Source organism: Pempheris klunzingeri, chromosome 4 (assembly GCF_042242105.1).
Source record: "Pempheris klunzingeri isolate RE-2024b chromosome 4, fPemKlu1.hap1, whole genome shotgun sequence".
Lineage (NCBI taxonomy): Eukaryota > Metazoa > Chordata > Actinopteri > Acropomatiformes > Pempheridae > Pempheris > Pempheris klunzingeri.
In genome coordinates this window covers 5732808-5753668 of record NC_092015.1, presented here as the reverse complement: position 1 = coordinate 5753668, position 20861 = coordinate 5732808, and the positions used below count along the sequence as shown (strand labels likewise).

The 20861-nt window shown below is 41.7% G+C and overlaps 1 protein-coding gene across 2 annotated transcripts in view; it reads left to right on the top strand.

Moving 5' to 3' along the window:
- gab2 (GRB2-associated binding protein 2) overlaps positions 1-19520 on the top strand; it is a 34118-nt gene extending 14598 nt beyond the window's left edge. Inside the window, exons 2-10 of one of the 2 annotated variants that reach the window (XM_070828758.1) lie at positions 1118-1418; positions 11798-12026; positions 14063-14658; positions 15457-15554; positions 15734-16013; positions 16175-16265; positions 16435-16537; positions 16672-16791; positions 16906-19520. In XM_070828758.1, the coding sequence (XP_070684859.1) occupies positions 1118-1418; positions 11798-12026; positions 14063-14658; positions 15457-15554; positions 15734-16013; positions 16175-16265; positions 16435-16537; positions 16672-16791; positions 16906-17049 (1962 nt within the window). In that variant the 3' untranslated portion in view covers positions 17050-19520. Of the gene's footprint in view, positions 1-1117; positions 1419-11797; positions 12027-14062; positions 14659-15456; positions 15555-15733; positions 16014-16174; positions 16266-16434; positions 16538-16668; positions 16792-16905 lie in introns of both variants that reach the window. The other variant, XM_070828757.1, reaches the window with a different exon arrangement.
- The last annotated feature ends 1341 nt before the right edge of the window (positions 19521-20861 follow it).

Genomic DNA, 20861 nt, shown 5'->3' with positions numbered 1-20861 from the left:
ATACTTGCAGAGAAGATTAGGAACACCTCACAGATTAGCACAGGAGAGATTCAATGCAATCCATTTTTCTGCCCCTCGTGCGTATGTTAGTGTGTCTGTATGCTGTGAGTCTGGTTGAAGGGGCGTGGGGCCGCTAGCCTTGCGGCAGTGTCTATGTTGATGGAGGGAGATGGGGCCTGCAGGATCCTGTGTGTCAGCAGCCTGCATGTGAGAGGCATTGCCTGGCGGAAGTGCATCACTGGCAGATGTCCAAAAGCCCCCCCACTAAACCCCCCTTTTCTCCCCCTTTCTCTTCCTGGTTTATCTTCCTCCTTTGTTTCAGAGCACAGAGAACACAGAGGCCCTTTAAGTCAGCCACTGGAATAGACATATGGATCCGTTGTAATCAAGGCCACTGTTATTCCTTTATTCTTCTCTAGTTGACAAATACAACAATTGTGTTACTGGTGTAAAATCGACACCTTACATTGTAGGTTTCTCGTTCTTGCATCAGAACGGCTTGCGCTGTTGGAGCGTGTACTTCTGCTGCCTTTCATGTGGTTATGACAAAGGATGTTTATTTACGCGCTGAGAGGAAACTTCAGCGACACGATATTCCGATGTAGGTTGAATTTGATTGGACCTAGGTGGTGTCAATCAACAGCTGGCGTGGGAGGAGCCTGCAGTCTTGTAATGAAGTTGACATGGAGGTGCTCTGCTTCTCTCTTAGCTCGCAGAGGGATATCAGCACAGGAAATACGTTGGGAGGGAGCAGACACCTGCTGCCCCCCCCCCCCAAGCCTCCAACACGCACACAATCCACACATAACCACATGTGTGCCAAAGCACAGTAACCTGCTCAAGTAAGCAGACTTTCATTTCTCTGAAGTCTGTTTGATCAACAGTTAACATCACAATTATTCTGCATTGCACACAGCACGACATCTAACTGCATTTGTACCATTGTTGATAACTGCATTGTCCTCTGTCCTGCTTACTCAAGTGGAGGAGGAACACAGTCTTATATTTCCAGCTTACTATCAACACACGTGCTATTTGGCTCTACTAGTTTACAGGGTAAATGCTTTCTTTTTGCGTCCCGAGGTCATGTTCTTACCTTTGAATTCTCATTTCCCAGGCGTGGAAGAAACGCTGGTTCATACTCCGCAGCTGCCGAATGAGTGGTGACCCTGATGTTCTCGAGTACTACAAGAACGACCACTCCAAGAAGCCCATCCGGGTCATCAACCTGCATTGCTGTGAGCAGGTGGATGCTGGCCTGACCTTTAAGAGGAAGGAGTTCCAGGACAGCTTTGTGTTTGACATCAAGACCTCAGATCGCACTTTTTATCTTGTCGCTGAGACTGAGGAGGAGATGAACAAGTGGGTCCGCTCCATCTGCCAGCTGTGTGGGTTTAACCAGTCAGACGACAACCACGGTAAGCAGCCCTGACCTGTCCTTGCTGCCCTGTCCATCTTTTTTTAACTCTATAGCACTTTCCTTTCTACCTTTACCCAGGTTAGTAGTTTTGTAATTTGTTGATTCAGCCAAAGTTTCAAATGAACTCTTAAAAACTTAAAAACTTAAAAACCAACTAGTCATTTCAGTAAGTATTTTCTATTTTCGGTTTCAATTCATCTTTCTTTCAGGTTATCTAAGAAATCTACTTTGACTACTATTTCAAATTTCAACCATCAAACAATTAGTTTGATAAAAAGCCTACATTATTAGTGCTGAAATGATTAGTCACTTGCAAGTTGAATAGTTTTGGACTGTTTCTTGGACAAAACACACAATCTGAAGACACCTCCTTACACATGGGGAAATGGTAATGGGCGTTGTTGCCAATTTCACAATATGCACAATACAAAGTTTAATCATTTTAATTCATTTGAGAGAGTGGAACTGGATCCACCCTGCCAAATAAATGGACACAGTGTCTCAGAGTGTTATGGATTTTTCTCTTCATTTGTTTTGTTAAAGAAAGGATCCGATCTCCGCCTCTTGCATTCAGGAAGATGGAATGATATGTATATATTTTAAAAGTTAGTAGCAGATACACAGGCTCAGTTTTTTGTTTTTGCCACAGCTCCCGTTTTAGATCTTTTGTGCATGGGAATGGTTTGTTCCACTCTGGGCCGGCCAATGATAAAAAAGAAAAAGAAATCCACTAGTGGCACCATAAAGTACGTTTGATAAAAGCATGTATCATCCAAGTCACGCTAATGATAATGTTTTATGTGTAAAAAGAGCAATCCTTTCACCTTGATATCTGAGATTTTCCTTAACTGCCTAAATTACTCACTGCTATGATCTCTCACCATTAAAAAAAAAAAATAAAATACTGCACTTATGAGGCGATGACTCAAAATGAAATGGTAATATAAGCGTCGCTTGTTTGTGATTATGTGAAAATAGACATGCTATGATAGCACTCATCAATGAGATGTGTAGCTACTGTTGTTTTAGTTCACGATATCTGAGGGCTGAGTGCTTTTAATATGAATACATCTTTATGCCGTACATAAGAAACTGACCACATATATTCAGAACCAAAAGTCTGTTTGTGAGTTTGTAATTTCTCTAATATTCTTACTCCTACCCATCCATATCGCTGTTGTTTTCCCACCATCTGGCAGCTGGTAGACGTTAATCTTTGTGCACATGGTTGATCATCTGTAACACGCAATATGTCCAGGTGTGGGATAGAAAACAGCTGTGCAGAGTGTAATAATGCTCACATCATGAGGAGAGCCCCCTGGTTCAAGTTCAATAATTAGTGAGGCCCTGTTATGAATCTCAAACTGTATCAACTGTAGCCAGTGGGGTGTGGCTGGGAGAGTGGGCTGGGGGAGTCAGAGGGATTATGTCATGACAGCTGCATTAGTGATTGCAGTTCCTTTAGTGTAAAACATCACATCAGGCTTTTTTCGGTCTTGTAACTCTGTTTTCAATGAAATGTGATGTTCCTGTTTCTGAGAAATGTCATCAGTAACTGCACAAATGCGTTTACCATACTCTACTTTTAGTAGCTAACATGTAATGAGAAGAACTTAGAATTTGTTAGCAGCCCAAGCAAAATCACGACTCAGCATCATTGGTGCCAAGGGGCTGCAGTTCTCATAGAAACCCTGTCTGATTTTTGGGGCATTACAAACCAAAACTAACACTTTTTTCAAGAGTTTCAATGGTCTAGACAGGCGTGAAAATGTTATGCAACTGTTGCCTCTCATAAGCTATAAGATAAAAGCCGTCTTTGTTCTTGTAGCATTCAATATTTTTTAGCAATAGTATTGGTAGTATTGGTTTTAACATTTCCAAGGGTGCATGTGTAAAGTGAGAACTAAACATCCTGGAAAATCTGGTATTATAGATGTTATTTTTTTGTGTATCTGTTCCTCAAGGGCGCAGCTGCTCGATTTACCACTGGTTCCTTATTATGTCATTACCGCTGTATGTGGGAAAGCAGTGAAATTTATTTGGGAAGCAGCCTTGGATCTTGGGGTGGTTAATGAGACCATTCAGAGCTAACCCACTGCTGATCTGCTTCTTCTTCCTGGTGTCCGTTTCATTCGTACTCTCTATTCTCTATCTTAAACACACACACACACCCCATAAGATCAGTCCACACAACATGCACCTTCCTTGTAAAACACACTTTGCATGGGAGGTTTTTCTAGTCACTGCCTGTTCCATGGAATAAGTTGTTGACTTTAATGCAGATCCTCTGCTCCTCTGAATAACTCCTGCCTGCTCCCTTGTGTGGTATCAAGTTGTTGTCAGTTTGGCGATGGAAATAAATACCAACCTCCTCTGGCACAGTGTGGAGCCAGCTATTGTCTTAAAGGTACTTTCTGCACAATTGGAAAAGTAATCAGACAGCTTGGCTGGAACTGTTGTATAATAATGCAACAATATATTGTGATTAATACAAAAGCTAGTCATAGTCCTAGTTAGCTCTGCTGTATATATTTATATATGTATCATATGTGTTTATGAATAACTTCAGGGATTAGTTACTATCACTAATCTAAGTAATCGACTAACCGTTTCAGCGCTGCTTGTGAGTGTGTTGCCCAAAAGTAATTCATCAGAGCAGTGCACATTTGTGAGAAGCAAAGAAAGCCTCCTGATTACTGCATTCACATGGCAACGAGTTCCATTTTTGACAACACTGCCTTGCCATGTGGAAATTCAGCACACATTTGGTTTTGGAGAGTGTTACTGACAGAAACCACCTGTCCATTAAAAGATGTATTGATGCTGAAGATGGTGTCACTGAGCATGTGTTCAAGTGTTTGAAGGAGAAATAGAGTACATGTGAGGAGTACACTTCCCGCCTTCATCAGTATTCCTCACGCAAAATCTCAGATCTTGATCTGTGAGCCTGGGAACACATACAGTAGTGCTTATAGAGCTGAGCCCCCATTTCACACCAGCAACACATTAACTGTTGTTTAACACGCTGAGCTTTTATCAGCTAACGCTTGTGGGTTTTGTGATTATAGTTTGATGAAGGATGTTAATTGGGGTGAACAGAGGAAAACTGTTCACAAACGTCTATTGCCACTAAATATATTTTGTGGGTTTTTCCTCCTGGCAGACAGCTGCAGATCAGAGCCCATGTGTCACCTAACAGAATGGGAATTCCTTCTCTGAAAGAAAACAAACCTGGTTGGAAAAAAAAAAAAACCTGAGAGGTTAGTTCCTCATATGGAAATTACGCAAGCCCATAGAGACAAAACAGAAGCAGCATGTAAACCAAGTTATGCAGATGGTATGTTTGTTTTCATACCGAGCCAGACTCAAAGTGTTAACCAGACTCAACCTGGGTGTCTAACATTCATAATGATTGTGGTCTGCAGCCATAATGTTACATACTGTAGACAATGTCATATTTGTTATTCTAATAGAGCAGCAGTGCCAATGGGAAGTCTAAAATTATTGTGAAAGGGATTAACCAGGCTTAGCTAGACAATAGTAAGTCTTAAGAAGTATAGAAGTGTTTGTGTTTCTCAGAGGATTTTGGTGAGACTTAAGCAGCATCAGTTTTATCAGCACCTTGATCTCAACGTACCTTTTGTCAGTCAGAGTGAGTCTGGCCTGTGCTGCCCGTAGTGAGCTGCCTCTTGGGACGGTGAGGAAGGTTGGCCAAGGGCAGCACATGACAGCAGCTCATTGTTACACAACTCTTAAAAGCAGCTCTCTCTCTCTCTCTCTCTCTCTCTCTCTCTCTCTCTCTCTCTCTCTCTCTCTCTCTCTCTCTTTCTATGTTTTGCTATTTCTCAGTTTGTTTCTAATTCTCTTCCGCACACAATTTCTCACTCAATGTCATACTTAAAGTCAGATTAACATCAGCATGTCTTTTGCAGAAGTGCTGCTGCTGCTCTGGATAATCCAAAGAAACACACTATGGACAGTTTGTGTATGGATAGTTGATTCAGTGGGAAGTAGTCCCTGTGAAAACTGTTCACAGTGAGGTCAACTTTTTCAGGGCTTGAAGCAACACAAATGAAATTCACCAAAGTCAACCCCTGCACTTTGCTGTCAGAATCTCAGATTCTGGGCAAATATGGTTAAAATGACCTGCATTCTAAATGCTAGAGCCAAGTAGAAAATGTCCTGTTAAAATATGTAAAATTTGAACTGATGCTTTAAGAAAGAAGTATTTCCAAAAGTCCTAGTGTATGCAGATCTTTTTGGCTTGATTCAAGAAGCAAAGACCAGTGATGTGGAGCACATTTTCTACATATCTACATGCACATATAGTCTACAAACATACTCATTTCCCCCTGGCTCCCACTCACAGACACACCCGCCTTTACCCCTCCCAAAGTGCCCTTTGTTGCCATTGATTTTTGTTGAAATAATGAGACTCCATGGCACTGGAAGGTCAGGTTTCTGCTGCCACGGAGCTGTCTGAGGATGGTTTGCTTTTGCTGCCACTGCTGTGCATCCCACAATACCACTGGCAGCATCTGAAGCATTGCTGGAAACCAGAGACTTGAGAATACATTGTCCACACCCATCATCAGAATCATCGAAAAAGAGAGCCGATATTTCTGTCTGTAATAATAAAGAAAAATCCTACAGAATGTCGATGTGCACGTTGTGAATCATGTATAGGTTTACTGATGTAGTGGGGAGTAGTAGCCACTCCTTAGAGCACCCCTGGTTGCCTTACATAGACACGTATGCACTGAGTTACATGCTTTTTCTAGTTTTCATAAGCAGTTGTTGGGTGGTAGCACTATTGTTATCAGACACTGATGGCTGGGTGTGTGGCGTGTGCCTGCACCCATGGAGACCCACCCCCGAGCACAATCTAATGAATGGAACATCATCTCGTCAATCATGGTCATTGTTCTGCTCTCTCCCAGCTGTTTGAACTCAGACACAAGGATAATCTCAACTAAGGGATGAGGTTTTTAACTTGTCAGCAGTCCTCTTTTTTTAGATTTTTTTGTTCCCTCTTTTGCGTGACAGCTCCCACTCTGTTTTTTTCCCCTCCTCTTCATTTTGTCTGCTTCCCTGGCTGTCCGTTGTTAAAAAAAAAAAAGGCAGTATTTTCAGTTTAACTGTTGCCCTAAAGTTGGTGCGAATGGGGGCAAAAAAGAATAACTTCTTCATCAGCATTTCCAACAGCAGCCTCAGCAAATTTTTGTCAAAAAGGCATTGGAAAGAGATTAGATTTATTCAAACAAAGTCTTATAAGGGGTTTCACATTAAACCTCTAATGTGGAGCCAGATTGGTGATTTGCTGAATACAGATGTACTGTATATCAGAAATCAAAAGAAAGAGGATCTTACGTGAAAGATATTGAAGTTGTGGTCATTTGAATTTTCTTTTTCTGCTGTGCCCAAGAAATGTTAAAAAGTGACTGCCACTGGCAAAACATTTTCTCTTCCCTAAATCCTTGTTCATTCAAAAAAACAAACAAACTGGTATTCACTATTTATTTGGGTGATAATCTTTGTGGATTTATGTGTACAGAGTCCGGTTGTATGTGTAGTAATTTTTTATCTTTTGGCATCAGCTCAATTGTTCAGCTGACAGGTTTATCGCCGGGCTGTGGCAAAACCAATCACTCTAATTGGCAGCTACCATCCAGCCTACAGTCACATGGAAGCTGCAAATAGTCTATTTTGGAATGGGATATTTTCCATGGCCAACTGTTTATATGCAATCCAGCTGGTGTAGGTAGATGTTTACAGCGGTCTTAAGCTTATAATCAGCAATTTGGAGGACAATCTGCTTTCTCTCATGCAGATAGAACTCTTCTTCTGTCGCACTATAGCACACTCACTGTAATTGGTAGGCTGGTAGTGTTAGTGCAGGTAAAAGTGTAATTGCAGAGCTGCCTCCTGTGTTCAGATGCAAAGCTGTTTATGTGGGCAGTTGTTTACAGATCTACAGCTTGGCTGTGTGTCCACAGTTTTCGCACAGTGGAGGGCATTCTGCGTTTTATTAATGAAGAGATTACTGCTCCTTATTTTTCATTCACATGGTCAGCGTTAAAAATACAAACAAAATATAATATTAGATATATAATAGTGCAGTATAATGTAATAAAATATTGAATGATAACTGAAAATCTTAGTGCTGTTAGATTTTTACAGCAATCTGCCAAAACAAGTACAAGAGAGAGGACTACAGAATATCAGGAATGTTTTTAGTAATGTTCAGTACTATATGTTTTCTTTAATAGATCTGTGCTGTTAATTGTGGACAGTTTACAACACGAACTGATCATCACTTAACTTACTTTCAGTTAGCTTAACTGCCACACTGCAGTGCAGGATTTGTCTGATTTGGTCCAACATTTTTATAGGCCTGTCAGACTAAAACAGGAAATGACCACAATAGAGAAAAAAGGTAACCTGGGTCACTGCGTAGACCATCCCAATAAATGACTACAGTTTATTTGAGAGCATACATGAGTATCAAAATCTCCATTCATCGTTACTACTGTGTTTCCACACCAAGTGTGTTCCCATTCTGTAATGCACTGTATTGTCAGAGCAAATTATTCTCCTGTTCTTGTTCTGGTTGGCTGCATTCAGCAGCACAACCTTTTCCAGGTAATCCTTGTGTTTTTACAATGAGAGAATGAAAATCAACACTCAGCCTCCACCGCATATTGTTTCAACTTTTCATCTGTGTCCACCCTACTGTTGCACAGCTACAGTATTTATCCACCCATCACGTTGCAGAAATAAAGGTCAGAGTGTTGAAAAAAAGCTACTGATTTAGGCTTAAACCAGACTCTGTAGTTCATTGACCCCGACAACACTGAGCCTTTTAGGTGATTGATCAGTCTGGTGTTTTGAGGCAAATTGATGTTGCAGTGTGGCTGAGGGGCGGTGCTCACATGATGCAGTGGAGCAGGCAGGCACCGGGGAGTAATGTGATCAGGGAATGCTCCTGTGTGTCTGCTCTGCTTAATACTCTTCTGTGCTGTGTTCGAGGGAGAATGAAACAACCATGTCACTTTGTTCACTTCAGACTAACTAGCAGAGCGAGGGCGCCATTTTCCCTCTTCCTTTTGAATACCACACTCCCTCAGTGTCCACCTAACCCATCTCTGCTTGCAGTTAGCATCTTCCTTATCCACTTATGTCATTCTCATGGATAGCTCCCAACCCCCCACTAACCACGCATGCAAATGGCCCCATAATGTGGCCTCATGGTGCACAGCGTTGCTTTAAAGAGCCACTGGCCCAGCAGATCCAAGCAGACCACAAACAATGTGTCTACACACGTGGAATCAGCAGTGAAAAGAAAGTCATTCAGCTGGTGCTCTTTTCCAGGTTGACTTTCGCTGAGTGAGCAGGTAAAGGCCTTTTCCAAGGACATGTTGACAGGACCCTTGAGGGGGATCGAACCTATTGCCTGACCTTTGTGTCACAAGATGGCCTCCCCCACGAACAGGCCACCCTGCAGAGTCTTGACATATCTCAGGTTAATTTGCAACACTCACTGAAGCTGTCTCAGCACTCTGGCTGTATTTTAAAGTAGAGTCTCATATGAAACCATTAAGAAAATTGCATGTTTCTTGTGCTCAAATTGAAGGCAAGTGGACAGTGTGTAGCCTAGATGGTTATCTTTTATGGAATATCTAAGGGATGATTGCAATCCTGCCTGAAACTGCTGCATTGAGAAAATTCAAAATCTTCCTCTTCCTTCATGCTTTCATCAGATGGCTTTCAATTCAATAGGTCAGTGGTATTTTCTATTTTTACGTCTCATTTCAGATTAGATTATCATATGTCCTCGTCTAATTCTGGCCGGACTGAGAGGAAATGAGCACCCTACAAAGACGTTCTTGTTCTTAGTGATCCAGCAGGGTTCTAATTTTGTCCCCCTGAGACCAGCAGCCGGCCTCTATTAGATTATGGCCACAGAGCAGATGAGACAGTAGGTGATGTATTATAGAACATAATTGGAAAATTGTTCATGAACTTAGGAGCTCTTTGACCCAGAATAGCCGTTCACCAACCAAAAGGGTCTTCTAATGCATTGCTGTTGATGGTGTGATGTGTGTTTCAAGCCAGGAGATGTCATGGGAAGAACTCTTTGTCTCTTTTAAGTCCTTTGTTTGATGTTGAAGTTTCAGCTTAAACGCAGAGAAAACAGTTTCTGGCATCAACATCAGGCTCGTAACTCAAAAAACTGTAATTAGCCTTTATTTTAGTTGTGCCAGCCTCTCCCAATATTATTACTTTTCTTTGTAAGATGCAGCATAATAAATAATTTCTCACTTAGGTTAATGAACATTTTACCACCTTGCATTAAGTGTCACAGTACATTAGCCCGTGGATGGAATACTACTAGAAACACCTAGGGGAAAGAATGTGTTTTTATTTTCTGCTCTCTTCTCTATTTCTGTTTTGTGGTTCTAGTCACTTGATGGAATTGCTTCCCAGTGGTAACATACATCATCAGACCCATTAGTGTCAGTGATGAGCCATGTAGGCTACTCCATCAGCAGACTCGACCAATCGTCGTTCTTCTTGTTCTGATTCTGACAGTCATGTGCAGCAGTTAATCAAAAATCATTTAGGGCACACAGAAAAACATGCTGTTGTGCGCACACACTCCATTTAGATGAACAAGATTACATTTTAGTCTTGACCTTTTAAGTTTTGTTGTATCCTAAGCCTACATGTGTTTTTCCATGCAGCTCTCCAGTCTGGCAGGGGGGGGAGGAACTGTCTTTCTACAACAAATCAATATATCTACCCATGTTAGTGTGCCTAGTACTCACCGCACTGGATGAAAGCTTTTACAAAGCTTTTTGTGGAGAAAGGAGATGATGCCTAACCAGCCCAGGGAGAGTGGAATAGCTCAGAACAATGGTGTAATTGAGGATCATTGGGGGGAGTCCCTGCCTGTGTGGCTGAGGGCCGGGGCATCTCACTGATGTCCACTGGCCTGGAGACCCCACAGCAGAGGCCTTTTTCCCCTCGGGCATGGATGTGACCTCATTCAGCTAACCAGGCTCCAGAATGCCCCCGCCCTCCAACCATCCCACATGCAGACACACATGCTCACACACCACATTTGTGTGTGTTCTCTGTTTTTCACAGTGGCTGTGGTCATTCTGTATGGTCAGCTCTCGTCATGACTCACAACATTACCCTCTTCTTAAAGGGGAGTCTGGCCCATTGAATACTTTGTAAAGGCTGGACAAGTTACCACTTCATACATGATTTAACATTTAAGAGCAGAAGCACTTGACTGAATGACAGAAAATCACTCATTTTGATAATTAATTATAATAATAATATAAAAAAGTGTTTACGTCATTAATTTAACAAAAATGGCCAACATGCATCGGCTCCAGCTTCTAAAATGAGAAGATTTTCTCTTTTATATCTGTGTAAATTGAATATCTTCACCTGTAGTCTCATGGAAATTGAGATTTGAGATTGAACAATGTTTTGATTAATCAAAAAAGAAGTGATGTATTAATCAATAATTGAAATAATCCTTTATTGCATCCCCAATGTGAAATAATTTTATATCATTGTTCTGGTATAGATATACTCATGCAAAGCCTTGGATTTACTGTACAGTGCAAGAGCAAGATTAGTATCAGCAAAAGATGATTGGTGGAGGTTTTTTCCTCACTCCCATCAGCTAGTGTTGCACACAGCTCCATGGGTCGATGGATCAGTGAGCCGCCCACTCTCTACTCCTACAACTCAGTGTGTGCCTCCTTATTTTGGCCTCCTGCCTAGTCTATTTGCAGCATCCCCATCTCAGATTTGCCTTTTCTTTGTAGCCTTTCAATGTAGATATCAGGGATGTCACACAGAAACAACAAGACTGTAAGACCATGTTGTTCACCCAATACTGCTGTTCAAAACAGTGGTCAGCTCAATAAAATCAAACACAGCACACTGACCCTGGTCAAAAAGGATAACTTGGATCATGTGCTCACACGTACTCTGTAGCCCAAAAAAGCAGAAGGATGCTGTTTTCTCTCCTCCCCTGAGACAATTCCCTCTTCTCTATTGATCAGAGAGCAGTCTGAAAGCTGCTGAATACAAGATTCCATGCAAGGCAAGGTCATGTAAAGGCTTAAAACCTTCAAATAAATTACACTCTGCCCTTTGACTTCAACAATTGTGACAACAAAAGGAACATGTCTGAGGAATGATTACTTGTGTGATGGTTGCTTTCTGTACCATCTGTATGTCCAATCTGCAGAAATGTGCTTTTAAATTGTCAAGCCTTAGATGGTTTTTGAAAAAAATGTAGATGTTCTTAAGGAGTAAATAATCAATAACTCCAGTTTCTCCTGTCTGCAGATGGCAGGTTACACCATACGCCCCGTTCTGTTGGAGCAGATGTCACCGGCTCAATGGCTCCTCTGACCGGAGAACGCAAGTCGTCTGCCCCCATTCACTCCAGCCAGCCAGTCCTCTTCACCTTTGATGTGCCTGTGCGCCACACGCACCACAGCTCCCTGTCCAACAGTGCACCACAGGACTACCTCCTCCTCCACCAGTGCATGAGCAGGAAGACAGAGAGTGCACGGTAAAGGTCATGACCCTCAGGCGTCCTGTGTCAGTTTCCTGTTATCCGTTAATGCAGGTCAACATACAGGTTTACAGCGCTTCCTCAGTTTAGAAGCCCCTAAGGGTTAAAACTACTGTTGGGGGGGGAAATGGTCGAGCTGCTTTGTGTATATGTGTGTATGTGTTTGCATGACTGTGATAAAGCATTGCGGAAAGATTATAATGTATTTTGCAAGTGCTCTGATTGAGGAAGTGCCAATTATTAATAATGGTTTGGTATGGTACTAATGGTACAGTGAATATTCTAAACTAAAATCAGTCTAAAATTAGAAATAAATGAAAGAAGAAATGTTTCTACAACAGATAAATTTAGATGTTATTTAATAAAAATTTTATTTGATTTAACATTATAGAATAACACGTGGGGGTGGGCGATATAGAGCTAGAGTATGTGATTTTATGTTTTTTAATTGATAAAAGATTCATGTACTTAGGTTTTGGGTTATCCAGTGTTATAAATTAGAAAAACAAAAGTATTTCATCACATTAATGCAAAAATCCTGTAAATCCAATATTTCCATAAAGCAGACCAGCATTAATATAATCAACCCAAAAAACAAGACATGGGCACATCAAAAGGTGTGAGTACTTGTATATATACGGACAAGCACACCTATCTCAGCTACATGTGCTGAGGGGAGGACGAAGGGGTTTGTATAAATGCACTCGTGAGCTTTGCATTAACATTCACCTCACCTCCTGCTGCCATTATGCCGGCTTCCAAGAATCAAAAGGCAGCTTTAATAATGATGCCATTCAGCAGATAGCCGGCACAGTAGATGATCAATGAGGTTGAGGCTGCAATTCATCACCCCTATAGGTTTAGACTTGCACAGGGTAGAACTGCCCCCTCAGCCACACGATTTGCACATAAATCTGCTGTGTTGGACCTCTGTGAAACCCAGGAAATCAAACCTCACAATCCATCTCATCAGCTTTATGTAGATATTTCTGTCACTCCCTCACTAGCTTCTGCTCCATGGGTCTGCTAATTAAGACAGGCATCCGGTGGTGGGGTATGATTCACGTCACAATGAAACCTCCACTGGTCTGATGACCAATGGCATGAATTAATCTATGTAAAAAGCCCCCATGCAGCCACAATGATGGAAGTCAGAGTGATGACCAAAATATTGATTGATGATTGAAATCCTGAGGAGACAGAAGAAGGAGAATTGATGAAACACAGTGTGCCATCTGACATGAAAAAGAAATGGAGTCAGAGAGAGCTAAATGTTATGTCAATATTAATTATATTACTTTGATGCATTAGCTCAGAGTAACTCATTTAGATATGTTACATTTGTAATCAAAATTGAACTGAACCATTAGAAATCTGCAGTGTAGCTAACACATATCCATAAAATCTCAAAAGAGATTAGTATAGACATAAAGAAACGACTCATTGAGGATATCTTTTATTTGAATTGGCCAACTAAGTTGGGCCATTGGTCAACTAACTACCTAGAAATGTCTAAGCTGTACCGTTGCTCTAGTGGGCAGTCAAGGTCAAGCCCTACAAAGGAGCCAGAATAAATGAGGCATGTCCCGAGGGTGCCTAACCGAGGCTGAGAAACTGTGGGAAAGTCATAGCACTCTCCCCCTTAACATGGATGTACTCTCCCCGTCAACATGCTGAAAAGATGTAAACAAATCAGCTTTTTAAGGAAATGTTTAAAAAAAAAATAGCTAAATTGAATGCATATGCTTTAGCTGCATAAAGGTGCACAGGAAACTGATGGCAAGATGCTTTTCTTATTTGTGTGCTGAGACCTCGCCAGCTGAAGTTTCCTCTGAAGTGCTGCATTGCCATCTAGTGGTTATTTCTCTAATTACATTGAAAAGTGCAATAGATGTTGGTGTAAAAGAGATGTCAGCCATTTTTAGTCATCGTTTGAGGTAGGCTGGCATCCAGAGAGTATTTAGGCACAATCAAAAGGGAGCACAATAAAGTTTTAAAGTGTGTAAATGTGTATGTCTCTGTCCATGTTGCAGGAGTGCCAGTTTCTCCCAGGCCACACGAAGCAATCTGTTTATGGGGAGCGACTCTGCGGTGCAGAAACTCTCCCATGGCTTTTCCCACTGTCTGAATGGCATGGGTGCTCAGTTGCACGGCTTCTACAGCTTGCCCAAGCCAGGAAAACATCAGCTACCAGGGCATGATGACTCTCCCCAGGAGGCCTGTTATGTGCTTCCACGGGGTTACAGCTCTGAGGCACCGGCTCACAGCGGTCTAGGTGAGGCTGAGCTGGAGAACGAAGAGGTTTACACCTTCAAAACGCCCTGCAACACCCTTGCCACCGTGCAAAGCAACGAGCGTCCACCTGACAATTACGACCTTCCTACGACACCTGGTTCCTTCTACCAGATACCCCGGACGTTTGATAAGAATCACAATGCCTTGACACCCTCCAGCTCTGAGTCCTCCTGTGCTCCTCCTCCCAGGCCCCCTAAACCTAGCCAGGGGTCAGAGGTGCCGTGGGGGAGTCCCCAATCAGTAGGGAGCCAGAACGGAGAGTTGACGTCTGCAGTGTCGGTTATCCCACGCAGAAACACTCTCCCTGCTGTTGAGAACATCAGACTGCACAGAGGTACACTGAAAACAATTGATGCTTTAACTGCTTACCTAATATGTTCCTCCTGAACGCTCCTTGTTTCTTTAAACACAACCACAGCTGACTCATACAGATCTTTTGAAACCATGCATTTAACCTGTTTCCTGTTTTCAAAATCAAGTCTGACTTGATCAGTCCATTCTCTTGTGGTATTGCAGTGACTTTGCACTTCCTTTTCCTCCCCCCTTTTTCTCTCACTCTTTCCCTCTTCCTGTATCTCTCATTTTACTGATTTAACGCAAGCAGCTGAGCAGAAAACAAACGGGCCAGTCTAGCAGACACTGTTCTGTTGAGAGGCTAATGAAATTCAAGCCATACAGCCTGCTCCAGAATGCCTCGTTCCAGGCTGATAAGCAATGAAAAAAAAAAAAACACTTGCAGACACAATGCACAGCCTCTTATTATGCTGTGTTCTCTGCTTTGCCAAGTTCATGCTCAGGCCTCGTATAGCCAGTGACAAGAATTGACCCGTGACCCTTGTTAGTGAGGCCACAGGCTGTTCATACACCTTTGCTGCAAAGACTAATTAATTTTAACTCAGTGGAGCATTTAATGAAATGTCACTCACATTCTGTTTGTTTCATTAGATACATGAGTTTACTTCTTGAAATGTCAGGCATGTTTGTCTAAATTTGCCTTTATTGCAGTGATTATTGTACAATATTTGACTCATGTAGGTCTGGCATTGTACTATTTCACTTGAGGCGCACTCTTTTCCTTTTAGAGTTTATGGCAGTGGTAAATATTGATTTCACTCCTCGCCTCTCTCCACAGGCTCCTCCTTTGAAACTAACAGCCATCACCGTCCCATCCATTTCAACAACTCAGGCCAGTCTGTGGAGTCTGTCAATGATGGTTTCAGCTCCTACCTGGTGAGTCACTCTCCTCCTTTAACTGCAGAGACAGATATTGTCGGTGCAAATACATACACTGCAGAGACAGAAAATTCATTTCTACTATATTTCCTCTAGTAGAGTGTTGCAGTTTCCCTGCAATATTGAGCCGAGAGAGTTTAAGAGAGTCATGAACCCTCTGTCTCTTTTGACACCAGAGAACCAAAGCCCCTTTGACGCGCTCAGACAGCGGCAACTCAGATGACAACTATGTGCCCATGAATCCTGGCTCCTCGCCACTCAGCGCTGCCCAGGCTGACAGTCCTAAGAATATCTACATCCCTATGAGCCCTGGGCCACATCACTTTGATTTCCCAGGATTCTCTGCAACATTACCTGCCCGTAAGGGGAGCAGTGCCTCCCTGTGTCACCGGCCCAGCCGTCTCAGTGATGTCACACCACCACCCATCAACCGCAACCTCAAACCTAACAGGAAATGTGAGTTTTTCTCAGCAGAGGTCTGAAGAATCTACAAGCATGGGTTTTCATTTCTTTTAATTGCCATTTTTGGCTTCAAATCAGCTCTAAAGCCTGCATTGTTAATTGTTTTTTCGAAGACAATGATTTTTGTTGACAACGTCTGCTCTTGTTTTCCATAGCGAAGCCAACACCTCTTGATTTGAAGAACAATGGGATCATTGATGAGCTGCCATTTAAGAGCCCAGTCACCATGTCCTGGACACGGCCCATGTGAGTCTCATATCAATCATTCAAGCTAGGTTACCCAAGGCCACTCACACACTCACCCACACACACACACACACACACACAGCTTGATGGTACAGACTGGTGCTGTATTTCGTTTCTGCCTGAGGTCAGAAGGTAGAAGCACTCACAGTCCCTGTCTGCTTTGCTTCAGGCCTGCTATGAACTCCATGTCCTCCCAGCACTGTCGACCCATCTCCACTCAAAGCATCACCAGCACCGACTCCACAGACAGCGAGGAAAATTATGTGGCTATGGTGAGTCCCAATGGCTGGAGGGGAGATCGAGAGAGCACATTGTGTTCTTTGTTTTAATGATCCACTTGTTTGCGTGCTACGCTTACTCACTGCGCCCTGTGTGAGTGAAACCTCCCTCTTGTCCCCATTAGCAGAACCCAGCGTCTACCTCCCCAGCCGTGAGTGGCACCAGCAGCCCGGCTCCCAGGAAGTGTGGCAACGTGGACTACCTAGCGCTGGACTTCCAGCCTGGGTCACCCAGCCCACACAGAAAAGTAAACACATGATTTTGTAGACTTAATTTGTGATAGAATTTGTTCTTATTTGTACAACAGTGCAGTCTGTCCTCAGGCCAGAATCTCACTCATGCTTTATTTATCATTCCACAGCCCTCTACATCCTCTGTGACCTCTGATGAGAAGGTGGACTATGTGCAAGTCGACAAGGAGAAGACCCAGGCACTGCAAAGCACCATGCAAGAGTGGACCGATGTGCGGCAGTCTACTGAACCTGCCAAGGGGGTCAAGTCCTGACACTGACCTGTACAACATTTTTTTTTTTTATTTACAAAAAACTAAACTAAATTTCAATTTTAAGCATCTCCAGTATCATGTTTCTATCATTACTATGAATGCTGGTTGGAACTGCTTAAGACAGAAACATTTAGACAAAAAGCCATAACCTATCCTATGCCTGTTCACTGTCATGATTTCTACTGCAGTGCACCGCTAACATGCAGGATATCAGGCCGTACAGGTGGAGCGCCCTGCCAAAGCTCTTCATGCAGACTGTTATAACAGTGTATGGACAATTGATAATATGTATGACAATATCATCCTTACTTACCAATCCATCCTTTAAAAATGTGTTTCATCAAAGCTGTCCAGCTCGCCCCCCTATGCAGCCAAACGTGTTTTTGCACCTAGCAGGAAATTTACCCAATTGCTGCCGTTTAAAAGAGATGCAGAAGCTAACTGGTCGATAACCATATTAATATACTGTAAGAGTATGCTTACTGGTCTCAGGAATGCCAAGATGCACTCCAATTTTGGCATGCAGGCAGACTCTCTACTTTCACTTCAATCTATCATTTGTGCTGAGTCTTGCAGAAGCAGTGAAGAGATTATTTTCACTGCGGGCAATCATTTCAGCTTAGCAGTGCATGTCTGGTAAGAGGAGGGGGGAAAAAAACAGCCTTACAAATGCGTAAAGGCCCTAGTCAGAAGCCCTAATGATAACTGTACATGGCTGTTGCCTCAGTTTCAATTAAGTATGAGCCCAAAGCCATATTTAAAAGCTGTCAGGCTACGTACGCCATTTCAATGCAGGTACAAAGTCAATAACGTCCTAATGCATAGAATGAAGAAAATAAGACCGATGAGAAGAAGTTGCATCTTGTGTCTTTTGTAGGTTTGACTTTAGTGGTCAATTCACTTCAGGTAATATTCTAATACATTTCATTGTAAATGTGCACTGACCAAGAAAATTATTGAGTTGGAAGAAGTAAAAATAAAGCAGGAGGTGTACCTTCCAAGGAGCTCAGATATCCTCTCTCGCTTTCTCTCTCTATCTCTCTAGAGACCATAAATACAAGCTAAGTAGACGGAGAATAGCATATTTATGTTTTCTGGAATTCAACCATTCACTGATGTATGTCTTCGGTCTTTGATATGCCACACACTACAGCTATGTCTCCGAAGAGTAATTGTTTCCTGTATGTAAATTATTAATAGAATGGCATATTTGCAGCGCATCTTGTTGACTGTTGACTGAAATTCGATGCACTTGTCTGAGACAAAAAGTGCCCTACAGTAATGCAACATTGTGCTTTTCTTGCAGAGGCAACCTGCCACAATGAAGATTTGCCAGTGATCAGAGTCACTTAAAAATAGTTGAGGAAAGAATGTTTTCTTAATTTCCTAAACTCTTCTATTTGTTTAATTTGCCTTATATTTTCATTTCAGTTGAGACTGTAAAATTTTGCCTTGGAGAAATTTCACGACTCATAATATTATTCAAGTGAGAGCCATATTGTATTTAGGACAACTGAATGATCTGTTTCTAGTTCAACTTAGTCCAGTATTTCATTGTGGGCTGGAACCACTGAAGGGTGAATCCCTATTTGATCTCAATATAAATAGTGTGGCCATGCAGTGATAGGTGGTATTATTGATTATTTCATTAAGACTTACTTCTTAATGTTTTTTCTACCATTTTTACTGCTTTTTGTATTCTTTTTATCATTATTTTCTACTGATAAGTGTAAGCAAGTGGATGGGGTCAGGCTAAATTAAGCTAAGTTTGTTACAGTGTGTATTTTGTTCCTTTTTAAATTACCATATTGAATTTTATGATCTATACATGAAATATGGAGGCTGGCAGTTTGAGTTGCACTGGCAAAGCCCTTCCCGGGTGAACTGTGATTCACAAAGAGCGAGATTGGAAAGAAAAGACTGAAGAAAAGCCTGTCTCCCTGTCAGTCTCTGAAGTGAAATGGATGTGTAATTTATTATCTAGAGAGACCCATTGTAAGCAGAAGAGCTGTGTATGTGTTGTGGTAGATTGTGAGTTGTAGTATGTTAAATGACAGCCTGACTGGGCGAGATTGAAAACACTGCTCAGATCTACTGTCAGACTGTCACTGGGTTGACGTACTGTACTAGTAGAGATCATTTTTTTAACCACTGTTATTGCTACTACTGTAAAGCATTTGCAGATTGCTTGTGTGTTAATTTATTAATTTATTGTTCGTTTTGCGGTTGATAATTGTAAAAGGTAAAAAAAAAAAGCAAAAACAAAAAACAATAACCAAACAAGGAAACCTTCTCTCTACTAACATTGATGTATGCAAACTGTCTTGATTTTGTGAAGCAATATGACAAATGATGCCAGTGTGATGGTAATGTGGTACAGTTCATTTGGGATACACAAGAATACAAGACTTTGTTATTCCTGTATTATGGTAGACTTAAACTGTGGACATAGAATAAATCAAGAAGTGAAACTGTGGTGTCAAGGTTCCTCTTTAAATATAAATCAGCACAGTGTTTTCTGGCAACCAGGATGCCATTACTCATCTCTCACCCACACATTCCTAAAACGCGTTGTAATGCAAAGAAGGTAAGTGTCTGCTGCCCCCTATTGTATAAAACAAGGAGCTGGACCTGTTAGCACAGATCACATATTAGATGTCACTTTACTGCTGCTTTAGTTCAACTCATATGGGTTTTTGAAAGCTGGTGCATAGATCAGTAGAGTTTGTATTTATATCTGTACATTGACAAGTCTTTTCATACCTCAAACTTACAAATAGTAACACATAGTACACTTTTTTTATTGTTTCCCCAGTATCTCTGAAACTCGTGTACTTGTTAAATGAATGCTATGGTCCTTCATGATATGATATGACCAATGACTAATAAGTAATTTCCCCATAGGGAAAATGAAAATGATCAATCGGCTAAAGATTTCTTAGTCAATAAAATGTGACCTTTTATACTCAGTGTTTACATAAAGGCTAATGTTGACCTTCATGTACTGCTCTGCTATTGCTATGCAAAGCAAAACAAAAATACATTTTCTACACAATATTGATGATTATCGATTCTTTCTTTTTGGTTTTTTTTTAATGATCTATGAGGGCATCATTCCAAAATGAATTTGTGAGGAATGTGTGGCTTTGTGAAGTGGAAGGTTTGTAACCGGACAGGAATATCTCTGGATTTTAACCTGTTTTCTAGTTAGACTTTTTTTGCAGGTCATTGCGGTGGTCTGAGTGCAGTAAGAGATTGTCCCAAAACTGCAGACACTGGATTTGGACTGATAAAACTTCACTGTAAGGTAGAAGGTATCAGGTACACGGGCACAATTAATTTTTCACAGTCTTTCATCTTTCTGCCACAATGCAGGGCTCTGGGGGTGCATGTATGCTCAAAAACAGGAGAGTAATCATCATTACTAAGAAATACAAGCACAATTAATAGTAAGGGAATAAGCATAAATACAAGATAAAGCCGCTAACTCTCAGTAGTTAGCAGTGGGTGGGATTTCACACTAGGTGTCGTCCAAAATACTGGTGTGAAACATGAAGGCTAACAATTTCCATGCATCTTTAAATGTTAAGGTTAGCAAGGCTGTCTGGCCATAGCTGGTACTGGCATGAGTAACCACCATGTACCAAAACAGGCAACGAGGGACTCATTTAGCACAAACTATCTCCTTCACAGCGACATAACCACGTAACGGATATACTGAGCAGTTCACTTTCTGTCATCCACGCACACAACACATGACGTTTACTGGGCAAAGGTCCTTTCACAGTGACCCACTGGGTCAAGTGGGATAT